Source organism: Photinus pyralis, unplaced genomic scaffold, assembly GCF_008802855.1.
Source record: "Photinus pyralis isolate 1611_PpyrPB1 unplaced genomic scaffold, Ppyr1.3 Ppyr1.4_LG2, whole genome shotgun sequence".
Taxonomy (NCBI): domain Eukaryota; kingdom Metazoa; phylum Arthropoda; class Insecta; order Coleoptera; family Lampyridae; genus Photinus; species Photinus pyralis.
The window spans coordinates 51905343-51924731 of record NW_022170403.1 but is presented as its reverse complement, the minus strand read 5'-3'; the positions used below and the strand labels follow the sequence as shown (position 1 = coordinate 51924731).

The 19389-nt window shown below is 35.9% G+C and overlaps 2 protein-coding genes and 1 long non-coding RNA gene across 3 annotated transcripts; 2 read left to right on the top strand and 1 right to left on the bottom strand.

Moving 5' to 3' along the window:
- Positions 1-651: 651 nt before the first annotated feature.
- Positions 652-2649, bottom strand: LOC116164140 (phenoloxidase-activating factor 2-like). Its single transcript, XM_031478274.1, has 2 exons — positions 2346-2649; positions 652-2040 (listed from the first exon to the last, which is right to left on the bottom strand). Exons 1-2 carry the CDS (start codon positions 2633-2635, stop codon positions 1128-1130), a joined length of 1203 nt encoding a protein of 400 aa, XP_031334134.1. The 5' UTR covers positions 2636-2649; the 3' UTR covers positions 652-1127.
- A 183-nt stretch (positions 2650-2832) lies between these two features.
- LOC116164817 lies at positions 2833-3978 on the top strand. Its single transcript, XR_004144005.1, has 3 exons — positions 2833-3175; positions 3225-3295; positions 3349-3978. It is a non-coding gene; the product is annotated as an uncharacterized LOC116164817 (long non-coding RNA).
- An 8802-nt stretch (positions 3979-12780) lies between these two features.
- On the top strand, positions 12781-18943 carry LOC116164275 (zinc metalloproteinase nas-4-like). Its single transcript, XM_031478418.1, has 6 exons — positions 12781-13633; positions 13691-13822; positions 16321-16433; positions 18206-18395; positions 18453-18589; positions 18640-18943. Exons 1-6 carry the CDS (start codon positions 13543-13545, stop codon positions 18736-18738), a joined length of 762 nt encoding a protein of 253 aa, XP_031334278.1. The 5' UTR covers positions 12781-13542; the 3' UTR covers positions 18739-18943.
- The last annotated feature ends 446 nt before the right edge of the window (positions 18944-19389 follow it).

Here is a 19389-nt window from a genome sequence, read left to right as displayed (position 1 = left end):
TATTATAATCTGTATAGATGTCAATAACGAAAGATTTATTCTCCAGATCCAATCAGGTAATCACTAAACACCTGTTCCAATACGATAGCCCTAAAAAATAGCATTATCTATTTCTAAAATGTGACAAATTACATTTAATTACCGGTCATTGTTTTTGGCATATGATCGCTACAATATTAGCAAGTGCTAGTGGAGTTCCTCAACTTAAAACAGTTCGGTGGCTGTAGATTGGCTGCAGTAGCAGGAGGTTTAATCGCCAATTCAGTGGCCCATTCGCTTTACGGGCACGCGAAAATAACAAAGTATGGCAGTATCCTCTTCAGGTAGTGCTACGACGTCTCCGATATGCAACATTATGATGCCATAAATTGCCATCCCTTGCTCTTCTCATGGGTCGCAGTCGTGACATCAAATTCGAATGACATGTAATGATTATAAATGTTAACCGAAAATGTCGACATACACGACAATACTACAATGATGTGAACGTCAAGGATATCATCGAGGATATCGTTTAAAATATTCCCTTCGTACCTAAACTTGAATTAATCTAATGTGTTCCCAAAAATATGATTTCGGTCCGTTTCCAATGTACCACCCTGTATAAAACGATTTAAATTATTAAAGATAGCCTGCAAGGTATGCAGCAATAATACAAAAGGACATTAACATAGATAAATAAATAATCAACGGCATTCTTTATTTTCAAACGAACAAACTACTAAAGCGGAACACCATCAGAATTGTGACATAGTTTTTCCAAACCACAAGCTTCCACTTCCGATGCACATCCCGTGATAAAAGTATCTGTGCTAAAGATTACAAGGTATTGCTATAAATAATGTTAGGTTTAACCATTGAATAAAAACACTAATTCAATGGTTTAACCTTTCTTCAGTATGCAGTGGAACACATTCAGCACTGTGATGTATCATTAACGTTAAACTTAACGTGCAGGTTATCGGTCAAAGACGTCATTTTGCATAACGCAAAATAACGTTTTTTGGCAGATAACCTGCATGTCAAGTTTGGCGTTTCTGATACATCACAGGGCTGATTATTTTAAACGTCACGTCAAACTGGCTACATTATTCAATAAGTACAGTTAAAGGTCAAATTACATTGTGTTACATAGGCGTATAGTAACTGGTGTCTAAATTACGTGCACTCATTTCTTGATCAATCCAATCCTTAATCGACGCAATTTTGGTAAATACCGACGGATTTTGGGCACAGTCACGTCTCAAAGATGTAATGCCAACTTGAAGATATCTTAGCGGTTGTCCCGAGATTTCACAAACTAGTGGACCACCTTCATCACCGTTACACAAGCCACTTCCGTTTTTTCCAGTAGCACAAAGGAATGTTTGATGTAACTGAAACCATTTTCCTAATCCAGTTTTCCTCAATTGAATTTGACAAAGGCGGTTTGAAATAAGCGAGAATTCGATTTTTTTCATTACCCTCCTGTAGACACCGTTCGGCGCATCACTTCCCCATCCTGTAGCTGCACATTTAGATTTCTGTAACTGATTATACGACACCGTAGACGAATCTGCTAAGCAAGCTGTATTCACCCTTCTGTCTAACTTAAAAGGCTTTTCCAAAAACAGTAAGGCTGCGTTGTACATTAAATTATGAATAACAAACTTGGGGTGCATGACAATTGATTTTACGCGCATATTTTGGTGGGCTATGGGTTCAGTTTTTCCTGTAGTATTCCATTCTTTTACTAGTGCAATATAGCTTTCAGAATCGTTGATACAGTGCGCCGTAGTGAGAACCACTTCGGGATGTATTAGGGAACCCACACACTCATAATGATACTCTAAATTTAAAACTAAAGCGGTCCATGGATATTCGCCAAACGTTGCTGTGGTAGGATCAGAAATGTTATAATCTCCTGGTATTTCACTTCCAAATCCGCATGCAAAGTTGAAAGGTATTCCCTTCACTTTCTTCCTTAGAGGACTAGGGGCAAGTGGCTCACAACAGACTTCCCCCAGGGTTTTGCAGGGATTTACAGACTTTTGAGCCAATCTAAAAAATGAAAGTTACAATACAATAATGAATATCATGTTCCTTAAAATTGAATTTACACTTGTTAAAGTTAGGTGATAGTGAATATTACAATAATGGAGAATTCAAGCGTTTCCCTTCGAGTTTGCGAATGGCAGAATCTCATAATGCTTCTAAGAAATAAGTATGTTGGAACGAATCTGTTAAGGATACCGTATGAAAAGAAGAATTGCTCAAATCTTTATTGATTTATAGCCACCTGCGTCATTAGTGATCACCGTCATCTGCGATTTACGAAGGACGAACAACAAATCTTAATTACATACCTAGGTTCAAACAATTTACTCCTATCTTTGTTCACTTCTCCATTATTGCATAAATAAAAAGGTGTACACAAGCACTCTGCCTCCGCTGGTTCAGGCGCTTTGGTTGACGTCGACTGATAGTCAAAAAACGATCTAATTAGCATTTTTAGTTTATCATTTTGATTGCTAATTTCATCAAGAGTGTTTACAATCGTATTGGCGATACTAGATTTACCTTTAGACAACTGTTGCGATTGCGAACCGATTAGGAGGCTAACTATAAGCAAACCGACCAGTAGAACCCGGTGCATTTTGCGTAAACGCTTGTACGTCTCAAGCTAAAATGAAGAAATATCATTGGAAGTAAGCAAGTAACCACGGATATTGCGGTTATGATTTATCTTCCCGTATCGTAAGTCAAGGTAGGTACTCACCATCAAATTGCGCAAGTATATGCCATTTTTATAATGTGTATTATTTAACAAAGTAAACAACAGCTCAAATTAAGTAGCTACACCTTGTAACAAGTTCATTTCTTCTTTGCATCATTCCGTATTTTACATTCGGTACGCCCTGTATATAAATTTCTACTTCTATGCGTTGGATTAGTTCCGCCAGGTGGCAGGACCTTACAGCGCGATCCAAAATTTCACATGCTTTTCTTTCCGATTCCGACTCTGATCGAACGAACAACTAAGCCGTTCTACGTGAGAAAAGAAAAACACGTGGGTAATCTTTGCCACCACTGTTAGTTAAAAACTTTGGCAATTCTACCCGTATTAATTGCGAGACAAGTAGTCTGCAGCATTTTACCGTTCATCGGGCTTTAACGTGAAACTTTTTTTCTTCGAGTAAGTACGCTTATCTAAATAATTTCTTTTCTTATGGCGGCCATTGTAGATTACGGATATACTGGAAGATGTGTAATTGAGGAACGCTTGGTATTTAATCCCTCTTAAATTTACTTAGAGGTAACGAATTTTACATGTGTGTGTGTAGGAAGTTTTAGCTTAAACTATTTTAGGGTCCTTGTTCGATACCGAAATTCCTTGTTCGGGGGAAATATCTTGTTCGAGATCACCTGTTGATTGGGGGAAAATTTTGGAGATTCATTATCAACCATAGACACCTAGGAGGTCGTGACCAACAACCTTATCTGAGAGAGATAAGAGCGGCCATTTTATGAAGACGAGGGAGAAACTCATTTAACTACATACTGTTTCGACATGATCGAGAATGCCTTTTTTTTTTGCTTGATCGGATATATTAATTTTTGTGTGGCTGCGACACTCCATCAGAGACACAGACATTTTTAGAGGGGTATCGAGATTTGAGCTTACCGCAAGCTTCGTAGGTCCTTCAGACATTTATTCATAATATATTCCGAACCCTGTGGTTTGGGCCCTTTTTGTTCTCTTTTGATTGCAGAGATGAATGGTGCAAACAGAGCTCTCTTTGCTGCCTCACATCTGGAATATTACATAAGGTAAGCGTTATATTCTATTTGCCTTGTTGTTACCGAACTTGCGTTGGGATATTTTCGTTACTAGTTGTGACCGGTAGTAACGTAACCATTTTGTAATTTATATGTGTGATTCATTTATTAATCTTAACGATCATTAAGGAACAGTAATTGGGGGCAATCATTTTTGAACTGGAGTATAATTGTTGGGAATTAATTGGGGGTTTTTATGATTTGTGCAGTGTGTAATTTCACATATATATCTATATTATTTTGCAATTTATTTGAAAGCAACCAGCAATATAGAGCCGTTTGATTTGTATTTGTGGTTATTGTGCATCCTGTATCTTCCCAATTTTATGCAGGGTGAGTTGATAGTGTACATTAGAAATTGGGTGGCGCTCAACCATAACGCACGGAGATTGTCTTGCCCAGAACGAACTTTACTGCTTTGAACCTTCTCTTGCTTCCATATTTAAAAACACTGAGCTTAGCTGGCCGTTTATGCGGCGGGTTTTGTTAAAAGCAGCGCCAAGCCAGACCCACTGTTATAACCTTTTATTTGATAAAAGAAAGGGTAATTTTAAAAGATTAAGAAGGCACATTTTCTATTGTTCTGTTTATTAGCTAAATATAATGAATAATGAGAGTGACACCACTCAAAATTACAAACCAGACCATTAAGAATGAGTATGCTGCATTAAAATTGTTCTGCAATGGTGAACGGTTATACTCAAGGAAGGATCATATTAAGTTGACCTTAAAATTGGCCACTTTTGTAATTCTTGCAGCTTACTTAATGTTCGAGTTTATTGATTTTTAAAACATCGCACACAAACGGTAAGCAGCGTAATTATTTTCTATTTAACTCTATATCATGTCACGTCACGTCGTCCTTGTCTTACGCCTCAATTCCGCTTTTGCATCCCATAACAATAATTTTTGCTTTTTGGTTCTTTCAGTAATTTTTCTAACAAAAAAATGAGTTCAAGCTCAACGATCATGAACCTAAAGCATTGTGTCCTACTGGCCGGCTATATAGGACTTATGACGTCAATATCTCAAATGCGCACTTATCCACTGCCCATATGGCAATTGATCGGTGAACATGAAAAGTCTAAACTAAATGATGATGAAACATTAAAATTACCTTCAAATTGCACTCTAAAATGTAAATTTTCCCAAATTAACCGACCTTTCATCTCTAGTTAATCGTGGTTTTTAGACCTGTCGTGTGATCATGAAATATTGACAAAGAATTTCGCACAATGAGTTAGCTACTAGGTACAAACTGTAGAGAAGTTTCAAATTAGGAGGAGTAAAGCAAATGTATAAACCATACAATTTCAGAATTAATCATAAGCAGTTTCAACTGTACGTGTCTTAGACCAAACCACAAATTGTAATTACATTGCAAACTTATACGATATTTACCGGATGCATAATCACAAATGAAATTTTCGCTTGGTTTTGTCATGGCGTTACATAGTATGAATTCGTGCACAAGACAATAGTTTAGCTTTACATTTTCTAAGTCCTATTTAATGAAATTAAATTAAATCTCTCATATATACGAGCTTTCAAAGGACTACCATCATACATATCTTAACAGCAAAATATAAACGTTAGAGAATCAAATTTTCTGCTTAAGGCAAATTAATAATATACTTGTACACATATACTATGTGCTGAAAGGGCTCATTTTATAGCATTCATTAACATTAAAGGTTTTCGACACACGAAATCATTCAGGTCTATCAGACTGGAGAGCTTTACAGCATTGTCGAGCTATGCGCACTTAAAGTTGTGCGAGTCGTCCAGACGTTCCATTTTCCCTCTGTGGGAGTCTCTTTTCTGGCATTTCGTTGTCGATATATTCGCAGTCAGAGCGGCAACCCGCCAATGAATACGCTGCATTTGTGAGTACTACTCATTGTTGTATATCAAACGCCCGCCCAACGAAAATATTTAAGTGAGCTTCGAGATACTTTGGCTAAACGTCAACAAAGCGGAGAAGGTAACCTTATAATCAGGTATATACACGGTACTCCTCAAATCGTAACCACCAGCATTAAAAAAAACTAAGCAGTTCAAGTTCCATAAACAGTTGCTATTACCAAAACGTGCGCGGCTTAAATACTAAAATGCAATTAATCTCAAAAGAAATTTTGATATGCCCCCATGACATTATGTGTCTAACTGAGACTTGGTTAAAGGATAGTGTTAGCAACGCAGAACTATTTCCAGAATATTTTGAAGTGTTTCGTTGTGATCGCAACTTTACCGCACTTGATGTAGCAAAGGGTGGCGGAGCGCTGATAGCGGTCAAAACTGAACTTTTCACGAAAGTATCTGCGCTTGATCTCACCTGTATTAGAAATACATTCAAAAATATTGATATTGTTGGTTGTACTATTTCAATTAATAAATTAGAAGCTCATATAATTAATGTGTACATTCCCCCTAATATACCTAGTAATGACTTTAACGATTTCTTAGATGTGCTCTCATGTTTAAATCATTTATTTGAGACTAAAATCTTAATTACTGGTGACTTTAACCTCCCTGCATTTTCTGAAGATGCTAACTATTTGGACAATAACTGTAACAACTTGCTAAACTTTTTGCAATATACAAACTGCTTACAACTAAACGAAATACGCAACATCAATAATCGTATGCTGGACTTAATTATTAGTAACGATAGTTTTAACGTTTCTAAAAGCGATTTCGCTCTTACCCCCGAAGACACTCACCACCCTGCTTTAGATTTTGTGTTTAACCTAAACGAAACCATTACAATCAGTACTACTCCTGGGTATAATCAGAATCGCTACAATTTCCAAAAAGCTGATTTTATCACTCTCTATCATGACCTTTCAAGAAGAAACTGGACTTTTTTGGAATCCTACACTGACGTAAATATTGCGTGCCAAGCATTCTATGAAACTTTGAATACCACTTTTCAGAGAAGTGTACCCACATATCTTCCTAAAAAGAAACAAAGGTTTCCGCCATGGTTCATTGCAGAATTAATTCGAGCCATAAAACTAAAAACTAAACTTCATAAGAAGTATAAAATTACCAAATTATCTATGTATCTCCATGAATTCAAAAAATTGCGAACTTTTACAAAAAGATTGCTATCAACTTTACTTCGCAACTATCTGATCTCAACTGAACACAACCTACATGATAACCCTAACAATCCCTTCTACAATCGATATCCAAAGTAGGCATTTGCGCTCGTATTTGACAACGCAAACGTCATCTTTTTCGAGGAATGTCACTTTGTCGCTTATAAGCGACAAAATAGAAAAAACGCTCGCTCTCCCAATTATTAACTATAAATCAAATATGCATTGCTCAGAGTATCCAATGACAACGAGTAAATGACATCTTTCATTTGGACATAAGATTAAAATGATTTGAGTGAAAAATTTAAATTTTTGGAAATATGTGAACTGCTCGATTGTAGAAAAAATCTTGTGTGTAATTCGAGCGCAAATTGATTGTCGATTTCAAGAGATTGCCGCGCTCCTTCGTCGCGCGTCAACTGTCTCTTTCAATCGACAATATATCATTTTGCGCTCTTAATACACAAATAGCTATTGGTCATATATTCGATCCAAAAAGGGCACGTCACGAATTCCCAATGAATTAGAATACCAAGATCGTACATATAATACCGCCCAAGATATCGTCAACGCATTTGGAACATACTTCTCCAGTGTTTACGTAAAAACTTCTGCCAATTCGACGGACTTCTCTTTCTGCAACTACACATCGCTTATACATCTGCAACAGATTACCGAAAAGGACATAATAGAAGCCATCAAAAAACTTAAAGACAAGATAACTGCCGGAACGGACCAAATTCCTGCCTTTCTAATTAAAGATTGCGCTCGAATATTTGCGTATCCCCTATCACTTTTATTTAATTTGTCATTGAAACAATGTGTTTTCCCGAACGTATGGAAAGTTGCGAGAGTTTGTCCTGTTCTCAAATCTGGATCGTCGTCAAACATTGATAATAAATTATCGTCCAATATCGATTTTGTGTAACTTTTCAAAATTATATGAAATTATACTGTATGGAAAATTATTTGATCAATGTAAAGCACTCATTACGGAACATCAACATGGTTTTGTGCCTCAGAGATCAACAATAACTAATTTGACCTATTTTGTACAGTACTGTTCGGAAATAATAGACAAGCGTGGACAAATAGACGTCATCTATACGGACTTCCGCAAAGCTTTTGATCAAATAGACCATCACATAGTCCAGAAGTTAATTGCGTACGGTTTTAGCCATCCAATAGTTCAACTCATTGCATCGTATTTAATGGATAGAAAACAGTTCGTGTCATATAATGGCTACAATTCTCACACCTTCACGCCCACATCTGGAGTACCTCAAGGGTCCAATTTAGGGCCATTTTTCTTCGTGGTTTTCATTAATGACTTACCTTCGGTAATTTCTACGCAGAAACTATTATTTGCAGACGATCTGAAAATCTTTTCACAAGTTAAGAGTATCTCCGATTGCGAAAAGCTTCAAATGGACCTGAACAACATACATAATTGGTGCAGCATGAATAACCTCCAGTTAAATATAAGCAAGTGTAAAATTATCTCATACTCTCGTAAACTTAGTGACATTCAGTTTAATTACACCATATGCAATACGCCTTTAAACAGACACAGTGAAACAAAGGACTTAGGAATCTACATGGACAAAATGTTAACGTTCTCAACTCACATTAATAGCTTAGTTCAGCAGTCATTTAGAATTCTAGGTTTCATCATTCGTGTTAGTCGTGATTTCACTGATATATCGACCATTAAATCATTGTATATATCATTGGTTAGAAGTAAGTTAGAATATGGTTGTGTAATTTGGAATACCTCATTTAAAAAGTATGAAAACAATTTAGAAAACATACAACGTCGGTTCCTCAAATATCTATGCTTTCGTATGGATGGACAATATCCAATTAGAGGATATTCTAATGATATCATGTTAGAAAGGTTCGATCTACCTTCGCTATCTTCTAGACGTAAACGGATGGCTATTGCTTTCTTGTATAAATTTTTAAGTAACAATATAGATTGTCCTGTACTATATAGGTATATGTGATTCGCAATTCCACGGTTGTCGTCTAGACATACCGTCACTTTTTCGTTGCCAATCTGTAGAACCCAAATACTGCAAAATTCTCCTATATACGCCATGTGTAATCAATATAATAGCATAGCCCACGTTGTTGATATATTTAATACCACCCTTAGTATATTATTAGATTCCGTTAATTAACTAAAATAATAATTCTCAATTTTTTTTTTTATTTTCACTTATATCATGCTTAAAGTTTTTCTTTTTTTTCGGTTATTATTCGCACTACATGTATATCTTACCTAATATTGTCCTAGTTTATGGAACTATTCTGTTTGGACAATAAACTATTATTATTATTGTCGATGTTTCTTGTGAGAACTCAGGTCTAGCCTGGTTAACTAATCGCAGGGATTAAAATCAAGTAACGATTAGTGTCTGTGTCTGTGTCTGGTGAAGTTATGTAGGGTTCTAAAGAAAAATAAAAAATAAAAAATAAAATAAATATTCGCACACTCACAATGGAAATCTAGGGATAGTATGTAATTCATACTTACCAACATAGCTATTAATGGCCACAATAGTCAACGCTATCAGGAAAGAAGAAAACAAAACAAAAATATCATTATAATAATTCCTGTACTTTTATTAAATAGAGTTTATTGTGTAAGTGTTTCTTTGGCTTTGCGTTTGGGTTGAATACGAGTGGGTTGTGATAATGTGGTGTGCTTCTGTGAAGAAGGAGTTTTGTGTTTTTTAACTGTGCTAGGACGTGTAACTTTATTCAGTGGACCTGTCTTTGTGGTACCTGTTGCCTTACTTGTATTTATGGTGTTTCTTTGTTCTTGAGGTTGTATTTGTGTGGTTGCTTGGGTTTTTGGTGGAGATATTACAGTATGTTGTGAGCATGTAGTTCTGTTAAGGTTTTCGCGTTTCGGTTGAATACGAGTGGGTTGTGATAATGTGGTGTGTTTCTGTGAAGAAGGAGTTTTGTGTTTTTTAACTGTGCTAGGACGTGTAACTTTATTGGGTGGACCTGTCTTTGTAGTGCAAGTTGCGTTACTTGTATTTATGGTGTTTCTTTGTTCTAGTGGTTGTATTTGTGTTGTTGCTTGGGTTATTGATGGAGATATTACAGTATTTTGTGAGCTAGTGATGCTGTTTAGGTTTTTGCGTTTGGGTTGAATACGAGTGGGTTGTGATAATGTGGGTTGTTTCTGAGAAGTAGAAGTATTGTGTTTTTTAACTGTGCTAGGACGTGTAACTTTATTGGGTGGATTATTATTATTATTATTATTATTGTTCTTATCCGTTATCTGGACAGGGGATAGGGAACAAATGTGAATCTGAAATCAGTGTCCCAATCACTGCGCATCTCCCTCGACTTGCGTGCGTTAAGCTATTTATACCAAACTAATAACGGAACCGACGCTACTTTGGAGTCTGGCGTCTATTCTAAACCAATAGAAAGAATGCATTTTTTCGCTTCTAATGCAATTTTAGTTTTGGCCAAAGAGGACCGCTACGTTAGTGAGGTCCGCTGTTATAGTAACAACCCAGGTGATTTAGATGCGTAGTTTTACTAAGAATTGAACTTGCCGAAGTAACTTTCTTATTTATAAAGAAATTTTTACGGAATTTTGATGTGTTTCTGATACAAGCAACTTTTCTATGGTTACCAATTTTCTTGCTTGTTTGTTTCTGTATCAGTCACGACCTTGTCACTGTGGGCACACAAACCAAGGAACGCCCGTAGATTCACTCCTCTACATCTACGGTCACGAACGACAAAATTCTTTTTGCCAAACTAAAAATAATAATAAAAAAAAACTCTTCGTCAACAGAACACTAATCTACACTAAAAAACCAAAAATATAATTTTCGTTGAAAAAGTGTTTGGATAATATTATATTTCTCAATCTATTCTTAAGATCCCAACACTTTTTGAACAAAAATGTTATTATTCTTATGATAGTATCACGTTAAAAACCTAAGCGATGTGACTTGTGTGTTAAAATATTCATTATTCATTATTATTTTAATGTTCAAGTATCTCTCAATGTTTGTCATAAATGTCGTTCGAAAAATTCAATTTAAGGGCGCCATTAATACGCGTATAAGCAAATGTAAGAGTTAAGTAAAAAGAAAGTGGAAAAACTGTCTGATGAATTTATTAAAACGGTTTAGTCACGTGTTATCGGTACCCGGGATTGCCAGCTGGAGTATGCGTTAGCACAAAATCTGGATTGCAATAATCTTCACAGCTGCTACCTCTAATTGCTTTTCACAAAGCGATTATTTTTATGTAGCTCTCTTTTATTTTTTCTAATGGGGCGGTGATCAATGACTGAAGCATTATCATCTATGAAAGAGGAATGTATTTATTTATTTCTCTTTATGAACATCGCGTTATTTTTTGAAAGGGATCCACGAAACGTATTTACTCTAACCAAGCAGAAATGAGTTCAACGTGGACACTTCTGAAAACCAAATTACGGTTTTGCAGTAAATCTATTTGCATTTGAAATTGAAGTGGAACATCCATGAGTGGATAGCAGAGTTAAAACAAGTTACATTAGAGATTTCAATCAGGAATTGCTTACAAAGTTTTCTGGATACACGAATGAAGTTGGAGAGTTTGACAAATACTTCTAATTTAACTTGTGATGATTTAGCTAAAGGAACGGATAATCGTCACGGGGAGAGATTGAAAAGTCTACTAGCTTTTAAGACATTTACTTGCATAATAAATCGTAGGTTTATTTATTTATACAGGTGCCTACCTATGGAAGTATGGGGAACTAAAATAACAGAAACTTTGTTAACAAAAACAAGTCGAGCTTTTTGTACAAACACGACTCATTGTTTTCCTCTTAAATTACTGAAATCACATACCAATTTAGTAAATAGTAAGTCGAGTGAAAAGTATACTGCCTCTGTACTAGATACTGTAGTGTAATCGGTAATCACACCTTAGATCGAATTTCCGATTATATAGAGAATATTCCTTTGAATTTGCTTGGGGAGAAATTTTTTTAATAGACCGCATATTAATTGTGGATCTTTTCATTTGACAGTCATTCGATTAAAATGCACTTCAGGATCATACAAATTCAAGCAGGTCGAGTTCAAACTAGTTATATTTTCTGTGCAATAACCATCCTAACTGCATAGATCCACTACTTTCTTTTCACTTTATTCTACGGAAATAAAAGTATGTGTAGCCAAAGTCTGGGACATCAACTTTCCACTTGTTGTTAAGTGTCATGACTTTGAACTGTTCATTTGCAGTTGAAGCTCTTTCCTCCGTGGGGCTTCCATCTTCCTTTTGGTCGGGGGGTTACAATATTTCCTGATTTTTCGACTTCTGGTGAACATCGGTCTTGACCTATCTTGTTAAACTTTAAGGATCCAGTTCGTCTCTCTGCTAGTTACTCTTTAGTAGTGATGTACTCCATTTTTTTCTCTATTGACTATTTTTGAAGGCTTCGTAGGTTCTTTGCTCCCATGGCACAGGGATCTCAGTTCTTTATTTTCTACCTTAACGCAAAGATACGAGTTTTATAAATTGCATGGCCTTCGGCGATGTACATCGTCTCTCTTAAAGTTACTAGATGTATGGAAAGTACCGCAAATTCGCAATTTTGGGGCGGAAAGTGGCGGGAAATTTGAATTGATAAAAGATTTTAGCTGGGTCAGCTCACGATCAACTCATGGCCGGTCACTAGGGCTCGGCGAAATGCAAAGTAAAGATTTAAATTCGGATTTGAAATAAATAATTGATTTTTCTAATACTGCACGCATAGCCACACTACGAGTGCTTTTAACAACATAATTGTTAATGTTCTCAGATTTTGCGGATAATACAAAGTATAAACGCCTTTTTAAGTTTTACCACTTTCGCTTTTTTGAAACAACCAAATCTCCGAGAAAGATTCTGATCTTAGCGGTTTCTTCTCATCTTTTCTAGAATTTTCGAATTGCTTTTCCGAAAAATGTCATCACTTATTTAGCAAATTTTACCGTTAAAGGAAGATCGGGGCCACAAGTTTGTTCGTTCCACATTTAATTCAGCACATTGTATACGAAATAAACGAGAATTTTGTCTCTGAGTGAAACTAGAAACTAAGGCACAACATTCACGTAGTTTTCTACCACGTTTTCAATTTGAAAATTGCTGTCGTCTATAGAACTGACGTACATAATCTGTCAGTCAGCCATTTTGGGGCGCTTTTATTGTTATCTCTTTCCAACACACGGGTACAATGGATTGTGGTACTTTCAAACATCTAGTAACTTTAGTCTCTCCTATCTGTACTTCCTGACTAAGCCATCTAGGATCTGAGTTTGTCATTTCATTCCAGATATCTCCGTATATCTTGATATTAGGTACTCCAGTAGCTCACTTTCAAACATATTTCTAACATAGGCACGAAATTCCCAACATTTTTTATTATCTCTAACCCTCATCGTTGGCTTATCTACTGTCGACATAATCTAAAGCAAATAAAGATGCTATACAAGTAGTTGCTAAAACTTCCAATCTTATCAGCCGTAGCTTGGAAAACTTATGATTACTCATGAATGTGGATCTTAATATATTACAGTGTAATTAATAATGGGGAATCTACTTCAAAATGAGAGTCACGATCGTGTGCACTTTATGTTATGTACTTGCAGTACTGGTGCGGGATAGTTCTAGCCGTATGCTAAGAAGTACCGAAAACGGTAGGTCCATAGGGTTTTAGTACATTTCCAAATAAATGCGATAGTACAATGTTACAGAGGCCGGCTGTCCAGATGACGATTACAAGTTGTATAATGATCTGTTATTTACAAGAAGGCGTAATGGTCTTAGTAACCCTATGTTCCATTGGTCGAAGGGTATCGTCTGTTTTGTGATAAGTGGAAACTTTAGTAAGTATACCCATAGTGTAAGGAAATTGTTATCCTTATCGAGATCTGCTCTTCACATGAAGCGAGTGACACGCTAATTCTAACAAAGTGAATCGAATTACTTTTACTGGTCGCGCAGGGATGTACCCCAGCGACTATTATACTGTCGTATCTTTTCGGGCGCTATGATGGCACGTGAGCGGTACGAGTGCATTTATTCATATTTCAGACAGATCTCAATTCGGTGTATGCAGCTATTAACTACCATGTAATTTCAGTTTAGGACTGTTATACCCGAGGTTATACCCCATGCGACCTGTGACGTCTGTAAAATGTGATTTAATTATTTTGTCTCTCTCGATTTGTGAAAACCTGTAAAAACTGACACAAACCAATTCCTAGCCATGTTCACTATGAATTAATTAAAGAAATTTCTCTTTTCAAATTTCCGTAAAGTTGGATATCTTGACAACAAACTCAAAATAATAAACGTATCTAATTTTTAATTTGCCTATTTACAATTTTTGTCTTTATGATTTTATCTAATAAATTTCTAATTAAACAAATTCTTTTTCGTGGCACGGTTCTATGAATTACCTCTAACTTAATAAGGCGAGCTGTCAAAATTTCCTTGCTAAAAATCGTATGTTTTTCTATTCAGTTAGTTACTAATAATAATGTTTTACGATTCCGAGTTTAACCATCTTCTTTGATTTTACGGGCAACAAACCAACTATAAATTTATTCTTTACACTTTATTCAGTGGTAGATAAAAGGTACGAGCGCGCTTATAAGTTTCATTAACCAATATTCGGATTTTTTTATCTCCTTAGAGGTCAACGTTAACGATTTACTACTTGCTCATTAATTTCGCGTGGATGAAATTGTCCACGTTTGATTAATCATTCCGAAAGTTTTTTCTCTGTTTTAACTGGTACTAAGGGAACTTTTGCTAGAGCTAATATCAATGGACCACGTAGCAATTATCCGTGCTCAAACAAAGAATCCAAAAAATGTCCTCTTCCCCTTCTTAATGTTTTTTCAATTATATGCCTAAGAAATGGTACGGTAATAAATCACATCCCAGGTATTGAGTCAAATATGCCGATTTTTACTTTTTCCACGCCGAATGATTCATGCCGAATTCGCAATGTAACTATATACTACATGATTAAGATAATAATAAAATCTCGAAATGCCCTGACGGTCTAGTCTCCCGATCCGATTCATTAAAGAAATCAAACGCCTTACAGAGATCAAATTAGCGCAGAAAGACGGGCCTTAATTTCCACTACAACTCGCTTTTTTATTTTTAACAATTCCACTACGAAATCTCCGAACTTTTAACTTGACCAGAAAACAAAATAACTGCATTCGTTGACCATAGAAAAGGTATCAAGCCAACCGAATCTTCCCAGACCACTAAATACGGAAGTAGAGTGTTGTTCGCAAAAATCAAACAAACGAGCCTCACCTTCCAATTGGATAGTAACCCATTCGTAAGAGGTGGCGTGTTTGTTACAGGAGTGCCTGACTGAAATCTCGAAATATGAATGCACAGAGGGGAAGAAGTTAGTCGTGGTTTTGGCGATCGACAGTAATGTGGATTTTTGACGCTAGTAGTTTGTTCTCATAACTTTGTGTAGTGGCACAGTTCTGAAAACTTCTGGTCGTTTTGGTCTCTACTGTCAACGCTCATACCGTAAACGCCCTCTCCCGTCGACTCAGTACGCAGCTAAGTGTATATCACCATTCTCTTCGAAAAAGACTTTCTTGAGATCGACTAAGGAAAAGACTTGTTAAGTTTGCCAGCATCTGAGTGCCAAATATTTATTCGTAAAACCAAACGAAGCTTCAAATATTCAAAGATTTAAAGGGCAACTCTTCAATCCAACAACTTGCTTTATAAATGAAAAACGCACGCCTTTATGGTGCCACCGTTAAACTTTAGAAATGGGGGGGGGGGCACATGTTCTACCCTTCATGGTATTCTAATGAAAGGTCACATCGAAATAAATTGGTTTGTGGGGGAGGGGGGGTTAAAATTCATTTTACATTTTATCTCTCTTTGTATTCTAATTAAAGGTCTCAACGAAAGGAACCATTTTCTACCAACTCCTGCCCCTCTTTCTGTCCTCTTATCAAAGTACGGGGTGGAAGGGGAGAGGGGAGGAGTGGAGGAGTGGAACTAGTTTTATCCTTCATGGTACTCTAATGAAAGGTCTCAACGAAAGGAATTAATTTCTACCAACCATAGCCCTCCTCCTCGACGTCTTATCGTGATCGGCTATATTCCCTTATACCTCAAGAACGGATTGTCGGAAGAGGGTACTCACAAAGAGCGATTGAGACGTCTGCAAGAAATATATCCATTGGTGATGCCAAAACAAAAGCTATTTTGGTTTTAAAAAAGGCGCTTTATTTGCACAAGAATTGTGCACAATTTATACTTGTTTAGTTATTTGAACTTAGTTTGTAAGTTACTTAAGCCGTAGCTAAGTTATATCTTGATCTTTCAGCTGCAGATGAAGTACTCATAATTCGTACAACACTAAACACAGGATTCAGGCAGACATGTCTTAAACCTACAGAATGTGTTGATTGCTGCGATGGCGATTACATTGAAATATCGGTAAGCATAAATTCGCTGTAAACATAGTTAATGTAACTGTACGTGGTAAATTAAAGGAACATCCCAGCAAACACACTTACGTTTAAAAAACGGTTTTAAAGAGCTTTGATAGGTGAAATTCGGTATTGGTAGTATGGTAAACGTTTTTTGTGTGGACAAATTTTATACCTACGTTTAATATACGATTTGTATTACCATAAAGTTCAGGTTTTACGTTGATAATTCGTATATAAATAACCGTTTTGTAGCATTCGTTTGATAAACGTATATAACACCACTTTAATATACGCATATATGCATATAAATCGTATATCAATGAGCAATAATAAACGCATGGCATTATATTCCCACAACGATGTAGCAGTACCCACCGGGCATTTATCCGTATTATATACGTAGGTTTTAGTCTACCACTAACGCTTTTTATACGGAACTGTGTTGCTAGGGATGGTACAAAAATATGCCACAAATTTTTAGACGTTTAATATCGCGATCTGTTGAAATAGTATCGCCGTAAATTTTGCTGTGTGCATTGATCCCAGGCCAAAAAGGACACAAAAAAAGGCTACAAACCTATAGCTAGCTCTTCAATTTTCTTTTCCCGTCACAGATCCTCACTCTCGCACAGAGAGATGATTCAATTCTGGCTTCAATTAATTTTTTTTCTCTCCCAGACAGTGGGTAAACTGAAAATCCCTAAATTTTGACGAACACTCAAAATGAACTTTGGTCAAGAATCAAATGAAGTTAATCGTGATCTGAACATGAAACTGTTTTAGTCGTTGAAGAAAAGGGTCCGAATTAACACACAACTTACGTGTAAATTACACAGATACCTTTTACTTTACAAAGACACTCGGTAATTAAATGATAAACAAACGTTACAAATAAGCTAATTACTAAGACTTAAGATTCCTTATAGTGTTTCTTCTTTTACATTAGACTGATTTCACATTGACGTAATGTCCATCCAAAAACTTGAAACCTCCGTTAAAATGCTTCGACGAAATGAAAACTATGCTCGCAAACAAACTTCTATCAACACGAACCGAAAACTTGGGTTAAAAATCTTATACGACGAAAAAAATGCAGCTGCCGATGGGCAGCAGTTCGACCTTGATACTGACAAACATGTCTTCTTCTTTGCGTCTGTCGTATTTAATCACAACTCCCCCTTAATTTTTGAAAAACTTAAATATACAATAAACCTGCCTAGCAACGATAGTAATCAATTGATACCGCACGTATACACTCAAATTTATGAAATAAACTTATTTAATTCTAACCATTCTACCAAAGATTACAATTTTTTAATGATTACACTGATCACATTATCTCCGAAACAACTCTCTTTATTTCTTATAAATAAAAGAAGCACCTAATAAATTAACTCGCACTGTCACATTTGGGCTAACAGGCCACTTGGTTACAAATAAAAATTAGAGTTAGAACAATTTTATAAACTTAAAATTCCGAGAAATGTCAAAGTTTAACAGAAAATCAACAAATATAACCTTGACTACACGCTCGTATTGAAAAGTTATTGTGTTAAGACGTAATTAGACCTGGTGATATTAAACAAAGAAAACTAAATTTAAATGAACTAATTAAGAATTAAAAACCCGAGTCCATTCCAAATGTCACAAATTCAAATACAACAATTGTTAACACACACATATTGTATTTAATCCGTAGTCACATACAGTATTACGAGCTACGATTTTTGGCACATCTTGAAAATGTTTGTCATATTTACCGTGTTTTATTTCTAGAATAATGGTATGGGTTGCTTAACTAACGCTGGACACCTTGGATACCGTCAGGACATATTCCTAGGTGCAGGATGTGTAAATCGCAGAGCGGTGCTGCACCTATTCTTACACTCAGTGGGATTTCTACATGAAATAACAAATCCAGATAGGGACCAATACGTTGACATTATAGAAGATAACATAGATCCAGGTAAATGATTTGATTACCGTTTTTACGAATCATTTAAGTTTTTTTTATTCCTTACAGATCAGTTGTACAACTTTGATAAGTATTCATCACAGTTCGTCACAAGTTTCGGGCAACCCTTTGACTATTGCAGCATCATGCAGTACAGTGAATGCGCATTTTCCGCAAATGGGAAGAAAACCATTGTCCCTAAATGGGTATGTGACCTTTATTGTAATTCTGTAAGAAATAATAGTATTCATTTCAGAAACCAGATTGTGATATGGGGAAAGTGGAATCTCTAAGCGACATTGACATACGGAAAGTGAACTTAATGTATAATTGCAGTATACAACTCAATACCTAAGTCTTATGTCTAAAGCCCGTTTGTAACGATTACTTATTTAGTCAAATTTTTAGTCCTTTTTTACTTCAATAAATATCATTCTATCCTAAAAATGTAATGAATGATGAAACTGTATGTAACGTTCCGTAATATTGTCTATGTTATATTAAATCAGAGACTAAATATTTACTTTCTGTAAACTAAGGTCTCTACTGTCAACGTATTATAGGAAGCTTTAAAAAAGAATATAGATTAATTAGATGATCATGTATCTATTGTTAATTTTAAACCTTGCTGCTGCTGTTACTGTTGTTAAAACCGCAGTAATGTATAAAAAAGTAACGAAAAAGTTGCGAAAAGAAAACCTGTGTGGAAATGGTTAAATCTAAGAACAATTCTTGGACCAGGAGTTTTACAAATGTTAAACGATGAACTCGCAGTAGAAGATTGTCCTTCTTACAGGAATTACTTGAGGATGAATAAAGAACAATTGAAGTAAGTAAGATACCAAACTTCGAAATCAGAATTTTTTTCGCGTCCCCAAGTAGGGGTGCGCCCTTTCTTGGTAGGAATTAAAAAAAAAATTTTCAAAATCGGATAGGTCATACCCGAAAACCTATTCAAAGACGTGCCACCCATCTTTGTAACTCTTATGGTTGGCGAGAAAAAAAT

Coding starts and splice junctions, on each gene's coding strand:
- LOC116164140 (XM_031478274.1), bottom strand. CDS start 2,635: ATGCACCGGGTTCTACTGGTCGGTTTGCTTATAGTTAGCCTCCTAATC. Junction 2,041..2,345: donor AGTAAATTGTTTGAACCTAG/GTATGTAATTAA, acceptor TTCATTTTTTAG/ATTGGCTCAAAAGTCTGTAA.
- LOC116164275 (XM_031478418.1), top strand. CDS start 13,543: ATGAGAGTCACGATCGTGTGCACTTTATGTTATGTACTTGCAGTACTG. Junction 16,434..18,205: donor GCGATTACATTGAAATATCG/GTAAGCATAAAT, acceptor TTTTATTTCTAG/AATAATGGTATGGGTTGCTT. Junction 18,590..18,639: donor AAACCATTGTCCCTAAATGG/GTATGTGACCTT, acceptor TATTCATTTCAG/AAACCAGATTGTGATATGGG.